Here is a 17,289-nt window from a genome sequence, read left to right on the forward strand (position 1 = left end):
TTCAAATTCTGCACACAAAGCTTATCAAAATAACACTGGTAAAATCCTAGTATTTGCAAAATCTTAAGTTTTGGCAAATGCTGTAAATTCCACAATTGGTTAGTATTGAAAAGTCATGATGAATGCAGAATGAAGAGAAAACCCATTTCATAAATATTTCATTTGACTGAAAATATCAGGCTTGAATGTTCTAAATAATTTTGAGAAAATATCTGGGGGGGAAAAAAAGGATTGCAGTTTAACAGCAATCTGTATATATATATATCTTTAGCTGCCTTAACAATAAAAACAAAACAAAACAAAACAAAAAAAAAAGGGAACAACCACCAAAACCAAAAAAAAACATAGAAAATGTTAAGACTGGTATTAAGTAACCCTGCAATGCTCCCATGCTCACATTACAAGATAAAACAAACTGTACACATTTATAAATAAACAGTTTCTCCACTAGTTAACACTCTTTATACCAAAGTCTCTTTCCGTTTGCCACTAAAATGGGCTTTGTCCCTTGATTTTCGGAAGCCGGATTGTGTTCGGTGTGCTTTGACACTCTTAATGTTGTCTGCGGCATGCACCAGGGAGCCACATTCTGAAGTATCTCCATCAACTTCCACCTGAGTCACACTCGACACCGTAGATGACCTTCTCTGGGCTCTGATGTTCCCGGCGGCGGGGTTGTTCTCTTCATACTCCTCATGGAGCTCTGGCAAACCTTGCAGCTCAGGTGAGCTAGTAGCCTGCTGGAAAGGGGCAATAGCAGTGCGAATACAATTGAACCACTGCTGTTTGTGGAACACATCATTTGCTTGTAGAGTGTGTGACTGGCCCGGAGAGGGATCTTGGAAGCGAACTCTAAAGATATTTTTAGCTAGAGAAATAAAAATGAAAAAAATAAAATAGCAGCTTTAAATAAATAAAAAGATTATTCTAGATAACATGGTCCTACTATCTTAATAAGGGTGCTGGTATCCTATATAATAAAAGGTTAATATGCAAATTATCCCCTTGATTGGGAGTTTGACCAGGGGATGGGGCCAGCCAACCAACCTCCTGTGTCCCCTCCCTCCAGCTGGACCAGCCCCCTAGTTTATGTAATATGCAAATCAATTAGGTAGATACATGATACAAAGTTTATACGTGACTTATCAGATACACCTGCAGGTGTTAGAGCAGCAAAGCACTTTACACATTAATGAGTATAACAGTATATATAGGACAAAGGAACCTATTTCATTTCTAATTTTTTGTGTAGGAACAGAATTCTTAAAGATTAAAACAAAATATATTTAGATTCTGAGTTTGTTTAAACTGTTTTAAAGCTAGTGTTTTTACCTTTATCTGAGTTGCTGAAAGCCCCTCGAAAGGATCCTCCCATTCTCACATCTCCGTCCTGTAGGTCTTCCAAGACCAGCTCTTGGACTGGGATAGGCTGCCGGTAAACCTGGTAAGAGTGACGGTCATTTCGTGTAACAGGTCGGGTCAAAACCAAGATGTCTTGAAACAGGAAAATGTAAAGTTTCTGGAGAAAAAAAAGGGAAACAAATGCTTCTTAAGTATGGCACTTGGTGACTGTAGGTGATTGCAATCCACTGTTAAAATAACTTGATTTGACATTAATTTCATCACATTAATTTACTAAGATAACCTTACAAATGACCCCATAGAGATGGTTATTCAAGGCTGTGCATATTCTACACAAACAGCTTTTCTAATCTTAGACTACATAAAACCTTTACAATTGGTGTGTAACATTAGATTAAGCAGTAGCTGAGTAAATGCTACTCCCCACAAAGACCTGATTATCAGTAGTAACATGACTAGAAACACCATTACTGTATTCCATAGTTTTCTAACAAAGGAAGAATTAAAAAATGCAAGCTGATAAAAATGTTAATTAATGGTTCTGCTTTGTCACAAATATAAAATCAGAGATATCACACTTCAACTTTTTCCAAAAAGAACCTCAACTTGTAAACTGAGCTTTTGGAAAGCACTTCATGAAACAAAAATACTATCTATCCAAGCTTAAACTTAGTTCTAGCTGGTGCTTTTGTAATTATTTAAAAAATAAGTTTGCTTTCATTCAATCTGCTGCAGAAATGTGTTCAGTAGTACTAAGAAAGACTTCTATCACTATAAAATAAACTCTACATTTTTTGAATATTCTTTGTTATTAAATATTATGAAACTAACAATTTATTTAGAAAGGAATCTCCTAGCCAAACAAGTTGATGACTTATGCATCAAAACAAAATATTATTGATTCTCCACTAAGGCATTTAAGTAATTCATGAGAAATCATGTTTGCTTTATCAAATAACATGAAATAAAGACCAGTAACCTTCTTTCATTATGTGATAAATTTAAACAGGGTTGGAAAAGAAAAATAATAGCTCACTTCATATTAGCATTCAAATGCACTCACATGTCCATTTTTGTTCTTCAGTTCCCCGTGACAAAGCAATACTTTGCTTGCCTCAATTCTAGGATCCTTCTGCTTTTCATCCAGATATTCGAGTTTGTCAATGTAATATTGGCATTCTGATTCGCCTTTCTTCAAGTTGATATCAGAGAGAACGCCTTGTATTATCAGTACCTAAAAATTATCAAAACATTGATGGAGCATTTTCAGCTTACTAATTTATCCTGCTCCCCTATAAGGCTAAACATCTTTTAAAATGATAAAATTTTAAAGCTTACAGGGACCCTAGAAATCAGTAAATTCAATCAGTCCCTTCATTCTATATATAAAAAAATAGCCTCAGCCAAATTGGGTGATTTGCCCAAAGTCACATAGCTAGCTAGTGAAAGAAATCAGATCAGAATCCAGTTTTGTGATTAAAATATATTATGTCTCTTTATACTATGCGGTGCACTACGATACTGGGTACTAAAAAACAACAAAAACACTTCACTATGCTGGTGTGACATGCATTAAATTTGTGAGTATCACTGTAAATCTTTCTAAGGCAAGCTAATATATAAATTTGCAAAACATAAGTGTCATGTATTTGACTACTTACAGCTTCTTCCAGAAGCTGGACATCAGGGTGGTCTTTTGGAGTATGTCTAAGAATTTCTTTTAACAGTAAAGGGTATTTGACTAGGCGACTTCGAGGAATATCTAGGAAGCTCCAAAGATCTAGTTTTCGACTGAAGGGTGACTCAAGACATCGCTGGAGAAAGTCCTGGACTCTTGGATCTTGTTTCTTTTGATCAAGAAGAGCTTTGGCTGCCAGCTGGTTACTACAATAGCCTTTGTAGGCATTCAAGCCTGGCAACTACAGAGTAATTCAAGAAAACAAAATATGGTAAGTTTCTGTTACGATTTAGTCCATTAGTAAGCCTGTGAACACGAAACACAAAAACTACAGCTATTCTTAAAAGTTTTAACAAGCTGTGAAAATTTTCCTGCAGGTGACAATGGGGGAAGGATAGTGTTTTGGGTTGACATAAGAACACCCTATTCTGATAATTTGACTAAATTCAACCAAAGACTCATGACTTCCCCCAAATTCAGTTAGATGCTATTCTTCTGTATTCCCAGGACACCTGAATGTTCCTCTGGCACATTCGTCACCAACCCTGAGACTTTTATATAGTTGACAGATATTCTTTCACTAGATTTTAAATGTACAAACTGTCTTTCATCACTGAATCTCCTGTGATCCCTCCTAGAACAGTGCCTAGTATCTGGCAGGCACAAATGTTAAGCAAAAGAATGAAACAAATAATTAATGACATATACTGTGGGGATTCTGTCCAAAGAGGGAATATATATATATATGTTTTAAACTATCATTCATGAAGTATTTGTTTTTTAAACAGAGACTATACGAGTAACTTCTTACAGCTACATAAGTTTGTTCAGTTTTAATGTCTTATCTATTTTTATAATCCAGTTACTGGATCAAATCATCTGATATTCATAAAAAATGACAAGTATAGAAAATATGTAAAAAACTATCTGAAGCAAACAACTCGCTACATACCCAGTTCACAAGAATGTCACCAATCTGCTCTATTGTTCCAGAAGGTTTGGTTGCTTCTCCTAATCTTGCCAACAAATCTGAAGTATAAAAAAGCAGAAATACCAATAGTAGGCTTATTTTTAAAGTACTTCAGCATTAAATTAGTAGTTTAGATGTAAAATTATCTGTGTTACTACTGTTCAGATACTAATAAAAATTAAGGAGCATGTTTTACCTTCATGCAGAGGTATATAAGCATCCAGATCACCAAATATTTGTGTTAGTTCCTCTTCTGACATAATAGACAACTTTAACATGGGGTCATGGTAGGCCTATTAGATAGGAAGAAATGTGTCACACAAAGATATTGAGTAAATAAGCACGAGAAGATCTGTATTTGAATGTAATTATTCCTTTTTCTTAAAAACTAGCGGGGAATTCTATTTGTTACACATAAAAGACATTAAGGTATATATTAATCCCCAAGTAGATGCTCTTACTGATATTCATACTTGAAGAGATGTGTTTAATAAATCTCATCTAAAAAAAGTATTCATTAGTAGGTATTTTCTACTTTTCTTCGTAAAGGTTAAGAGAACTATCCTTTAGAATTTGTGAAATATTTTTAAAAGTAGGGCATATAATAAAGTTATTTACTAACCTTTCTTGCAAGCTTGAGATCCTCAATTAAATCCTGTTCACCTCGAGACATTTCATATATTGCCTAAAAAAAAGTCCAGCAAACATGAAAGGTCATTCCTTTTTTGAGAAAAGAAAATTATATACAATTGATATTTAGAACAGTGCTTTTTAAAGTGACTCAGTCTGAAATCTGTAATTCAGAATGGAATCTCAAATAAGAGGCTGCCATGTTTCATAATTTTACCCTCTCCTTAAGAGTTGTTAAGTTTGATGACCATCACCCATCAAAAAGTGCTACTCAGATACAGAAATGCAAGTTGATTTTGTCACAGGCATTAATTTGCTATTCTTCTTGCAAAACACGTTTAAAAAATAGGGACTATTTTAAAAAATATAAGTCAATAAATATGGCCTACTGGATGCCAGCATACCTCCTGACGTTTAATTTCTTTGGTAGTTAAAGACTCCTTCATGCTGACGTCTAACATCTCTGACCACAATACACTACTTCTCCTTTTAGCAGGTGTTGGGACTGTTGATCTGCTAGACCACTTCTGGGCAGAAGCTGGAGATCTATTGTCACCACGAAGGGTAAATGACTTAAAAGAAAACAAACAAACAAAAAGAGGTGGATAAAAGAGAAAAGATTTGGAAGACACAGTAATTATTCCCTTTTCTTAAAAAATAGACAAATTAATACCAAAGTTCTATGAATTTCTCTATGCATAAAACAGCCATTTATCCAAGCTTTAATCTATCATTTTAAAGTATTTATCAGCCAAAATTACTTTTTGGGAAGAAAAACAATCCAAGACTAAGATTTGATATAAGATACAAAGTAATAAAATGAAGTCACATTAGTATGCTCTGGTAACAATATTTCTTACCAACATATTCCAAAATGAAAAATTATGCTTAAGTATAATAACATAAACCTGTTTGTACAACTCAAAGAAAAATACAAATCTGAGGCTTCTATAAAATGTCCCTGTCACTGCATTACTGCTCCCCATCCCCTCCCTCACTGACCTGTATTGTTTGACCAAAACGTCTGACTGCTCCATTTCTTACTGGAGAGATTAAATTTGCCAAGGATGTGACCCGAGCTAGAGGTCGAACTCTTTTATTGCTTGGCTCCTGTAAAAACAAATACAGATTATGTTAAAATACTAAGAATACTTATCTTATATAATAAAAGCCCAATATGCTAAGTGTCCGGTTGACCAGTTGGCTGTTCAACCAATCAAAGCGTAATATGCTAATGATATGCTAAGGCTGCTCAACTGCTCGCTATGACGTGCACTGACCACCGGGGGCAGACACTCCGACTGGTAGGTTAGCTTGCTGCTGGGGTCTGGCCAATTGGGACTGAGCAAGACGGGCCAAACACACCCTAGAGCCTTCCTGAGGTCCCTCCCTGGCCCCAATCGTGCACCGAGGGGTCCCTCGGCCTGGCCTGTGTCCTCTTGCAATCTGGGACCCCTCAGGATGTCGGAGAGTCGGTTTTGGCCTGATGGCAGAACAACTGGCCGCTATGACACGCACTGACCACCAGGGGGCAGACACTCAATGCAGGAGCTGTCCCCTGGTGATCAGTACACTCCCACAGAGGGGAGCATCATTCAGCCAGAAGCCAGGCTCACAGCTGGCAAGTGCAGTGGTGGTGGTGGGAGCCTCTCCCACCTCTGCAGCAGTGCTAAGGATGTCTGGCTGACGGCTTAGGCCCGCTCCCCTAAGTCCTCAGTCGGACATCCCTCAAGGGCTCCTGGACTGCGAAAGGGCATAAGCCGGGCTGAGTGACCCCCCATCCCCCAAGTGCACAAATTTCATGCACCAGGCCTCTAATTAAAAAATAAGTGATATAAAAAGCCAGCCAAATATCTGAATTATCACTGGGCACATAACAAATATCATTAAACAGAAGAAAAACTAAAATTAAAACAAATTAGATTCTAAAACCCTATAGAACTTTTTAGTTTAATATAGAGATTAACTTTTAAAAAACCATAGTAGTATGAAAATTATCAAACATACATAAGAATGGAGAATAGTGTAATGGATCTCATGTGCTTATCTCTCAGCCTTCAACAGTTTTGGTGGAAAAATTTGTTTCATGTCTGCCCCTACTGAAATTTTTTAAAGCAAATCCAAAACTCTGTATCATTTCATTCTTAAATACTTCATTTAGTGACTAGCTTTTAAATGAACATGTATGACACTGGAATGGATCATAGGAGGTGTACAAGCAGAGGCAGGGGTCAGTGGTTAAGAGCATTCAGGCTCTGGAATAAGACTGGGCCTAAATCCTGGTTATAGCACTTGCTGGGCAACATTGTGGGCCTCAGTTTTCTTATCTGTTAAATGAAGTTAGTATTAGAACTTCTCTTATAAAGTTGTTATGAAGGTTAAATAAAATATGTTTAAAGGGTTCAGATTAGTGCTTGAAACATACTAAGCTTTAATTATTACTAATATTTTTTTCTCAGAAATATTTCCACTTACTATGTAAATGCTGGGATTTAGAAATAATTAGATCTTCTCTTAATTTATTAACTTAAAGGAGAATATAGAGACATGCAGAAGAAATACTTATTTTTCTACATGTATTATTTAAAAAATAACAGTATATAGCAAACACATCACTTATTCAAGGATCTCAAAAGTTTACAAAATTCATTATTCTAATTTTACTGCTAGGAAAATGGAGGCATATCATTAGGTGACTCATACAACTATTGAAATAAAGAAGGACAGATCATAAAACAGGCCCATGATTTATGTCTATGGAGTATAATTATTTGTTTGTATTTGATGCCTTTGACAATTGTGGCATCTTGACAAAATAAGTTTGATGGGTATTCAGAAGGATCTATAATTAAAAATTTATATTAAAGTTAGCACTTAAAAATAAAAACTACCATTTAAAAATGATAGATGAAATTTTTTTTTCTAAAAATTCTTTGATAAGACTAAAGTCATACAAAAAAAGTAAGGGCTGTGGAAATTGAGTAAAAATAATCTCTTAAAGTAATTTAAGAATAAACTGACAGAAAGAGTTAAAATTCTCTGGAAAGAAACTTAAATGATTCAAATAGTCAAAGAAGCAATTAGACTTATTAAAGCTACTACATATATTATTAACCTATATATATATATAAAGACTTTGTAATAATCAATTCAGGCCTTTGAAGGCCTTAAGAGGAACTCTAGACCAACCCTCCCCCACCAAAATAATTAACTCCAAAGTAAAACTTTGACTATAAAGCCACTAATGTGCAAACGTTAAATGAACTGAAAAAGAAACCTTCAAGATATGTTGTAAAATGACACACTGTGTGGCTGAGGACATGTGTGAATGCCTTTACAATATACATCTGTGCAAGACAGAAGTGACACATGCATGGGCAGAAGGTCTAACATAAGGCATTCCTTTCTATTTAGTAAAGACAGAACAAAGAATCTTCTGTTTGAATGGAGATACAATTACCTCACAAAGTAAGATATGCCAACATTAACTAGAAACAAAGCAGATGTCAGAAATTCTGTTCTACTTTTTGGAAAAAGGTTAATTCCTCTTCCTTGTTTAAAACATAACAAATTTGACTTCCTAGTAAATCACAAAATATTTAATTTCAATTTAAAAGTCTATGGAAAGGTACTATTCCCAGGAATTTGAAAGGAAAGATTAGTTTAGCTAGGAAGAAGATAATATTTGATATCTATTTTATTACATAAGATCAAATTAATGATAAAGTCTTTATAGGGTCAGTTTACTATACAACTATTTTCCTGATAACTCAAATTATGTGACATTTAAAACTAAAACTACAAAATTTAGATTTAGAAAATTAAATGTAAATAAATCAAAAGCATCTTCCTGAAACTACTGTGGATTTTGTTTATGCAGTCTCTTTAGGGTGGCAGGATATCATGCTAAAGCAGTAATCTGGTGGTTAAAAATGTTCCACAGTCCTTTAGAAACCCATCTATAATCTCACTTTTTCACAAAGGATGTATTAGTCTTAAGAGTTTAATCTAATCTAAGATGTCCAGGTAAGAGTGCCTAGCTAGCTCAGTAAGTAGAGCATGAGACTTAAAAAATGTCTTGTTAAGAAAGTATGGTACTAAATCAGGAAATGTGGGTGGTGGCGGTGGGGGTAATGGGAGGACACCTTTATACTTTTCACATATACTTTTGGGGATCCAATAGTAACTTTCCTACCTTATTAAAAGGACATATTGAGTGTTTGACAGAAACAACACAAATATTTAGCATATATATTTCAAAAGTAAAAAAATTTTAATGAATGACTTGGAAAGTGTGATTGAAATGTGAAAATACTGAATTATGGTTCACTACTAATTTCAGGATATATACACTATTTGAAAAAAATATAATACAAAAACTTTTGTGGAAAAGTGCTATGGATTGATTAGCCATTCATGAGTCACCCAGAGGACTGGGACGAAAATTTGTCTTTTAAAATACAGGTTTGGATTTGGCTCATGTGAGCTACAACCAGAAATAGTTTTCTTTAGAGATTCAGATGAACCATATTTAATTCTCATAGACTGGTTAATAAGAACCTAAACATTCACACTGTCGAAAACATATTTTGAAGACAAAGTTTTTCAAGAATTGGTATCAAACCTACCCTAATGATACAGGTACAGTGTTTGGAGGTGATGAAGGAAGAGAGGGGGCAGGAGTCTACCTATCTTATCTTCACTCAAATTAAGGCTTACATAATGGTTTTGTTGCTGCTGTTGTTTAATTTTATTTGGAGTGCTGTTAACAGCATTATGGTGACTACAAGAAGCTTAAAAAACAGGTACCAGATATTGAAACTATATAGCTCTGCAAAAGACAATCTGAAAATCTATGTGAACAAAGAATACCAAGAAGTTTTACATGTTCAAGGAACTTTCTATCACAGGCAACCTTTCACCAGGGCAAAGTTCACTTAGATGGGGAAAAACATTCAACAACCTCTACCATAAATTTATGGTGTTTATTTAGGTTAGCTTTTAATCAAACTATCTAGTTTAGCTAGGGGAATCTGCCCTGAGACTGAGCTTTTAATCAATCTATTTATTTTACTAATCCACCTGTAGTCAGATTTTATGCTTTAAAATATTTTCTAGATATTTATCTGTAAACAGAAAAAAAGTTTTACTGGGATGTACCTTGCACATAAACGCAACATGAAAAACTTCTATTGTGAACTGAGTTTGTGTTTGTTTGTTTTTTGTAAAAAGGTTTCTTCTACTAATGGTGTCAAATGATGTCACATAAGAGGATATGTATTACTAATGAACCCAAAACTGTACTTTATAAATAAAAAGAGTACGGGTTTGGGTTCATTAGTTTGGGTTACTGGATAAATAATTTTCTCTTCTACTTGGCAAGAATGTTAAAATAAGAAGAATGAAAAAGTTACTTATAAAAAGATAAAAATGAGTTCAGAGCATATAGGATTTCTTCCCTTTCTACTTAGTAATTGAAATAGCCAAATTTAGTTATTTATTTAAGGCTGTGTTGCTAGCACCAAAAACCTGACAATATCCGTGTTGTTTTTAATCTTTGGAATAAAGGTATATCAGAAACATGGCTAGTGTCTGATACCAAACAAAAAAGGTTAGTTTTTTTATGGTCCAACAGATGATTAGTTTTAGTATTTACACTGGTCACCATGTATGACTTGCTCTAATCAATGAAAATGCTTAGATTATTTTGAGAAAACTGAAACATATAAGCAAAAACCAAACAGAGAAACAAAAACCAAAGTTAAACCACACCAAAAGAAAGCATACCTTCTAAAGATGGCAGCTATTTTAACAACCAAAAGGTGTATGTATGTATAATTCACAGCTTTACTGAATCTTAAGAACTGCACATATTTAAAATATATAATTCACAAGTTTTGATATTTGTATATAGCCACAAAACTATCACCACAATAAAGTGTATATAGTTAATGAAGTACAGAAACATTAAATATACTGTATTCTGTAGTATAAGTGAAATACTCATATTAAATCAACTGTCAACATTAAATAAAATAGCATAAAAATCACAACTTATTTTGATAAATGTTCATACAGATTTCTAAAAACCACAATGACTTCAAACAATTAAAGCAAGGAGGGTGGCTGTAGCTAAATAATAATTCACTGGTTTAAATATTTTAACATATTTTTCTTTCTGAAGAAAAAAAAGTTGCATACAATTAACTTATTAGATGTGGAAAGAAAAATAAAAACAAGCACTAGATCAGATCGCATTTTAGTTGCAGCTTGTTCACTAGTTGGCAGAGGAGTCTTATTTATTCCATAAAGTAGTTTCTAAAACTAGATAACATAAATGTAAGTTAAAAAAAATAGTAACTATTTAATAAGCATTAGATATGTGACCAATTTAACCAAATTGAGTAGCATAACACTTAAAATCTTTTTCTGTTTCAAGTTTGCATACACTCATTCTATGCTATGTATAAACCTAACTATAACATAGTTCCTAAACTTTACCAAAGTTCCTGAACACATTTCAAACTTGCATTTTAACACTCAGCAAGATCAAAAGTTAACTTTAAAATTATACTGTTTATAAATTATTAAAAATCTTAAAGTTCTGTGGAATTAGAAGACATCCTTTTGGCTTAATTTTTCTCTAAAAGTCTTACCTCTGGTTCTCTGAAGGACTGATTATTCACATCTAGGACCCGTATAGTCCTTTTAATAGGTAGGAGACCGCCAATCTCATCATGAGCCACCATGCTTCACCAAGTATCCCTTAAAATCTTTAGAGTTAATCCACATCCAAGTCGCCCTATAACCAAGCACTACTCAGACACACAGGCTTTTCTTCTGAGTGCTCAGCCACCTTTGGCAGCCATTTGCCCATGCCTCTTCCTTGTGGTGGAGCTAACTGCCTCTGGGAGCAGCAGTGAAAAAGCACACAGAACTCAAGGCTCTGTGGGAGGGGCTTGCTTCGGACCAGGCTCCAGTGGGCCGGCACCTAACAGACACGTGACTACAGCTAACTGACAGCTGGGCACACCTAGGCTTCTCATTTTTCACGGTGCAAGAGAAAGCTCTTTATCAAGAGGTTTGGAATGTCTACATTAAGACCAGAAGGAAAAAGGAAACTGGGTTAATGTAAGGCTTTTCCTGATTTAAAAGCACTCCCAAAGGGAAATTAATTGCTTATTTAGGTTACTTACTCTAGTACTTAGTCATAGACAGGAATCCTTTTTCTATAAAACCCTACTGCCTAGAAAGAAATTTAGTATGGGCAAGTTGACAACTTTAAGAAAATAATAATTCAGAATTAAATAAGTGTATATACTGAAGGAAAGCCTAATTATCCTGAGACCTTGCCTTTATTTTACTTGAGTATAAGTATATTCACAATTGTAAAATTATGTAAGTCTTTAGAAACTGGTTCCCACCAAGTTTTCTTCAGACTAACAGAGTAAGTGCAGTAGGCACACTTCAGGTCACTCTGTTCTTGAAATAAATGTGAAGTATAATTGGGCTATCTCACAGTTTAAAGTTCAGTATTTCTTAAGACTTAAAGGCAGATACTTTTTCTTTGTTTTAAAATTTTGATATCTGTGTAATAGATTTTTATAACAAATACACAAAAGGTGATTTTTGTTCTAAAAATGTGTAACAGGGTCCTTCTCTATTCTGAATTAACCTTGATATAGTCCTAATAGGGTCAAAAATCTACATAAAAAGTCTTGCATTTTACAACTGAAGAAATGAAGTTCACAGAGTTGAAGTGAGGTCACATACTAGTGACAGTCTCTAAATTTCTAGTCTAAATCCTGTCTTCTCTGGAAGAACACTACTTCTGTTGGTTTGGTAGTCCTGCTATGAAACCGATTTTCTTCTTTAACATAAAGTACTGTATTCTATTTTGAAATGCAGGATTTTTATCCTAACTATGGGAGGCACACTGCTGGTAATCTGCAAAAATACTTCCATTCTTAGGATTTATTAGGAGCAGAGAAATCTGAAAAATCTACTGTGTAGAAGGCATTATTCTAGATAATGAGGGTGGTACAAAAAAACAGGTTTCATATCTAATCCTAAAGTGCTAATAGGCCACTGTGTAAAGGTAGGGCACACAAAGAGTTAACTAATATAAGACAGCTTCTGAAAATTCGAGAATAACCTATATAGCTAGTAAGTGTTACAGGAGTTCAGAAGGAGAAACCACTCCTGGTAGTTTTCTGAGCTGAGATGAGGAAAGATGCTAGAGAAGAGGCTTTAAGATGTTATTTCATGCCTTGAAGGCCATGTTATGTCTTTCATAGGTCTGAGCAAGGGAAGAGTGCAAGGCTTTCTCAAAGGAACAAACTGAATTCAGTGCGAGGTCACGGACTATGGGTAAAGACAAAGGAGCAGAGGGTTTTATTGAGCAGATGTGAGAGATAAATGAAAGTTATGTTGTAAAGTGGTGTTGAAGATGGTTTTAAAGATGACTGGAAACAATGCAAAAGTCACAATCAGGTATCAAGAACTCTGTGTAAGGTAGGAAACTATATGCAAGAGACGACATATACGAGAAGTCTAAGATGCCTATGATTTTCAAGTTCAGAGGGGTAACTGTTAATGCAAATAAAGAAATATGGAGGAATGAGCTTTGAAAGAAAATTCTGAGTATCATTTTAGATGAGTCTGAGGTGGTGGAAGAACATGCAATTGAAAATACTGAACTAGTGCTTGGATACGCTTGGCAAGGACTTGGAAGAGGTCAGAGGATAGATTTAGACTGGGGAGTCAGACACAAAGAAATCAGAGTTGAAGTTTTGGGAGTGAATGAAACACCTGGGAGAGAAAATCTGGACAAAAAGAACAGGGGTCCAAAGATCTAACTTTGGAGAAATGCTAAGGGAATAAGAAATTTGCAAAAGGAGCAGTCAGAAAGAAACAAAGCAGGATGCCAAGGGGAGAAAAAGTATTAATTACAGCAAAAAGGTTAAGAAGAGTAAGAAAAGATTCATGGATTCAGTTTAATTGATAAGTTTAATTAGGACTTCAAGTGTGCTAGTTCACTGAAATAAAGACAGAAGATTACAGAGGTTGAAGAGTGAATAGAGCAAATAAATAGTGGGCATAGCCCTAGCTGGTTTGGCTCAGTGGATAGAACGTCAGCCTATCAAAATAAAACAAAACAATAAAGTGGGCATAGACTATTCATGATGACAATCTATACAAAACAATTTACTAAGGTTTGCAGGACAATGTTACTTCTTGCAGGAAGAGCCAACACTGCTCTTCTGTAAACATCAATGTGTTTTGTATTCAAGATGATGCTAATAATTCATCTTTCTGTATTGAGGCTTTTTTAAAAATCCTCACCTGAGGATATTTTTCCATTGATTTTTAGAGAGAATGGAAGAGAGAAGGAAAGACAGAGAAATATCAATGTGAGAGAAACACATTGATTGGTTGCCTCCTGTAAGAGCCCCAACCAGGGCTCAAACTGCAGAGGAGTCTGCAACCGAGGTACGTGCCCTTGACCAGACTCAAACCTGGGACCCTTCGGTCCAGAGGCCGACACTCTATCCACTCAGCCAAATAGGCTAGGGTGTATTGAGGCTTTTTTAAAGAAAGTAATGGTGATTGGTTATATTTCATCATCTCTCATTTATTACCCAGTCACACCTGAGCTATACGTAATGTGGTTGGCCTTAAGAGTGGTTGACTGTTTGTAGAAGATAGTTCTATATAGTTTTAAAGTGGGATCACCTTAGAGAATGAAATCCAGATCCCTAATTTTCTAGGTAAGAACACTGATGTGCCCAAGCCCTTAGAGATAGTAAGAAAGTAGATTGGAATCCAGTAGTCTGATTCAGTTAGTTTCATCAGTTCAAAAATGTAAGGTCAATACTTTATGACTACTTAGCTTCATAAAGGAATAAAGAGCTATGAACAGAGAGGAAAGAAACTTCTGGGGCATTCTCATGGGTCTCTTACCTAATGTCTTTCTCCAAACTATGTTCTTCTATACAGTTCTGATACAGGTAAGGCCAGGATAATGAGAGGAAAAGATATCTCTCATTTCTCTCTTGTAGTTGAGGACCCATGAGATAAAGGTAGAAGTCTTTATATATATAAAAATGAAAAGCCTACAGAATCCAAATAAAGTCTAATAGTGATAGTCACAGCACAAAAATCCTGACTCACCAACTCTAAAATCATATTTTCACTTGGAATGTTCAGGTTTATGGACTAAATATAGACAATTGTAGATAGCATCAAAAAAAGCAACAATGAACACGGCATGTTCAATTAGTACTCTGAGTGATGGGTTTGAGACAGTCTTGACTCTAATAATACTCAATGAAAATCAGAGGGCTGGAAAGGTCCTTTGAGATTGTTAACCCATCCTCTTCAGTTTTCTTAGGAGGAACTTGAAAGATATCGTGAAAAAGAAATGGGAAATTTGAGTTTTTACTCTGTGCTAGAAGCTTTATGCATGCTATCTTATTTAACCAGCTTTATAAAATATGTATTATTACCTCCATTTTGCAGGTGACAAAACCAGATTCAGAAAGTTTAAGAAACTTGTCCAAAGTTGCATGATTAATCAATGGCTGAAAAGGTCCGAATCTGGTCCATTCAACTCATATTAGAATATAGTGACTTCCAGAGAAGTCACTAAATGTAATACCTTAGTACATTTTGGGTGCATGCTCAGTGCTCACTGTCATGCTGTGAATCGGGGGCAGAGCTAGATTTAAAACCTTGGTATCCTAGTCTCAGGCCAATGTTTGCTGAATAACTACCAGCATTTTTTAGAGAAGGAAACTCCCCAAAAGTTGAGAGATTATCTACTCTCTATCCTTTGTATATCAAGGCAGGTAAGTAAAAATATAAAATAGTTCCAGCTGCTTAGGTTTTAGAAAAGATCCTATTTCAATTGATGATTTATGTAATGATCATATTATTAATAGCAATTATTTATATAACTTTCTACAAATGACATACTTGAAGAAGACTGGTTATGTGTCTTCTATGTATGTAGAAAATCTAGAATTTATAAACTGAAACCTGAGTTATCTAAAAATAATGCAGCTTTGTAAAGGATATCAAGTTTTTGGTAAATCTGGTTTCCAAAGACCAGGTTTAATTATAGCCTGTTCTGCTTTATGGGCCTGTTGATGCTTTCTTTCCTAAAAAATGATCAAGGAGAAAGATAACATTGTTTCCCTTTTCCAAAGAAAAAGAACTGTTAGGCTGTACTTAACTTTTTTCTCCCTTTAATGTAAAATTAGACTTCTGGAATTTAGAAACAAATGAGAACTGAAGAATAACCTTTGCTTTTTTTTAGTCTAGATATTATTACTTGTTTCCATTTACTTTGTCTGGAACAAGTAATTAGAAATTAAGCTAGGAAAGCCATGATTGGTAGAGAAAACTAAATCTAAGCTCTCTGCTGCCCTCTACATGTGATAATGTGAAATGCAACTGCCAACCTGCTTTTTTGAACTTTGTCATTGTTTTTAAGGATCTTAAAAACATAAATGAGGAATACATAAATGATCTTTTTATTCTGTAGAGAAATATAGATGACAGTAAAATTTTTATTTTCAGCCCTTGTGTACTTCTCATGTTTTATATTACTAAATTAAACATATATTTAAAAACATATACAAGTGTATAAAAAGATTCCACAAGTTCACAATAAATATTTTAAGCACTTTTTCTAAATATAAGAAAACTATCTTCCACTTTAAAACACTAGAGGTAAAGAAACAAATAACTACTATGTATCTCACTTAAAATAGGCTAGTTAAAAATAGAATTTCAAATCTTACTTAAAAAAAGGAGCACTGATTGAAATATTAACAAAATAGAACTTTTTACAAACCAGTGTTCCAAACTATCCAGTAATGAGTTAAAACAACATCAAAGAAGCTGTGATAAAGTTAATATGTGGATTTGAGTTTTTAGAAATCATCTAGAATAAAAATTTGATTGTTTCCAAGCTTTACTAAGAATTTGGTTTGGGAAACGGTAATTCAGATAAATTAAATACTAAAAAAGACTACAAAAAGAATAGATGAAGACTAAGAAGTCTGATATTACTGAAAACATGGTTCTTTTTACAATGATAATACAAATAGCAAAGAAAATGGGGTAGTGGTGCTGGCTGTTAGTGGTGACTTTTTACCTCAAGTACACAGGATAACAACAATTTCCAGTATAATAACGTAAAATCACTTATGTTCATGTAACAGGGTGTTGAGTGGGAATTCCCCTTGAAACTAAGCTAAGGCCAGTGCTCAGCCTCCTATTTTCTTAGCCCACTTTTTACTTCAGTCAGTTGCTGCTCCAGCAGCTACCAGCTCCAGGACAACTTGCCTCAGCTGCAACATGTATCTCTTGCTTTCCAACCTGGGTTTCTCGGATGCCAGTGTGGCCTTTAACATGTGCAGCCTGGAAGTGTGAGGAATTAATAGCCAATGGGCCTGTGAAATATGCCGTTGGTATTTTAATGGGGAGTGCATTGAATCTATAGATTGTTTTGGGCAGTATGGACATCTTGATGATGTTGATTCTACCAATCTATGAACACGGTATGTTCTTGCATCTGTTTATGTCTTCCTCTATCTCCTTTTTCAGTGTCCTTAGTTTTCCACGTACAGGTCTTTTACCT

General features: G+C 34.7%; 1 protein-coding gene across 2 annotated transcripts in view; it reads right to left on the reverse strand.

Annotated features, from left to right (window-relative positions):
* Positions 1-349: 349 nt before the first annotated feature.
* The window catches only part of NET1 (neuroepithelial cell transforming 1), a 63,850-nt gene continuing 46,910 nt past the window's right edge, over positions 350-17,289 (reverse strand). The window contains exons 1-10 of one of the 2 annotated variants that reach the window (XM_006772630.2): positions 11,297-11,563; positions 5,643-5,750; positions 5,045-5,212; positions 4,633-4,695; positions 4,207-4,303; positions 3,993-4,069; positions 3,024-3,281; positions 2,426-2,596; positions 1,333-1,519; positions 350-868 (exon numbers count right to left, since the gene is read on the reverse strand). In XM_006772630.2, coding sequence (XP_006772693.1) covers positions 462-868; positions 1,333-1,519; positions 2,426-2,596; positions 3,024-3,281; positions 3,993-4,069; positions 4,207-4,303; positions 4,633-4,695; positions 5,045-5,212; positions 5,643-5,750; positions 11,297-11,389 — 1,629 coding nt within the window. In that variant the 5' untranslated portion in view covers positions 11,390-11,563 and the 3' untranslated portion in view covers positions 350-461. Of the gene's footprint in view, positions 869-1,332; positions 1,520-2,425; positions 2,597-3,023; positions 3,282-3,992; positions 4,070-4,206; positions 4,304-4,632; positions 4,696-5,044; positions 5,213-5,642; positions 5,751-11,296; positions 11,564-17,289 lie in introns of those variants that run through there. The other variant, XM_006772629.2, reaches the window with a different exon arrangement.

This window comes from Myotis davidii, unplaced genomic scaffold (genome assembly GCF_000327345.1).
Source record: "Myotis davidii unplaced genomic scaffold, ASM32734v1 scaffold544, whole genome shotgun sequence".
Lineage (NCBI taxonomy): Eukaryota > Metazoa > Chordata > Mammalia > Chiroptera > Vespertilionidae > Myotis > Myotis davidii.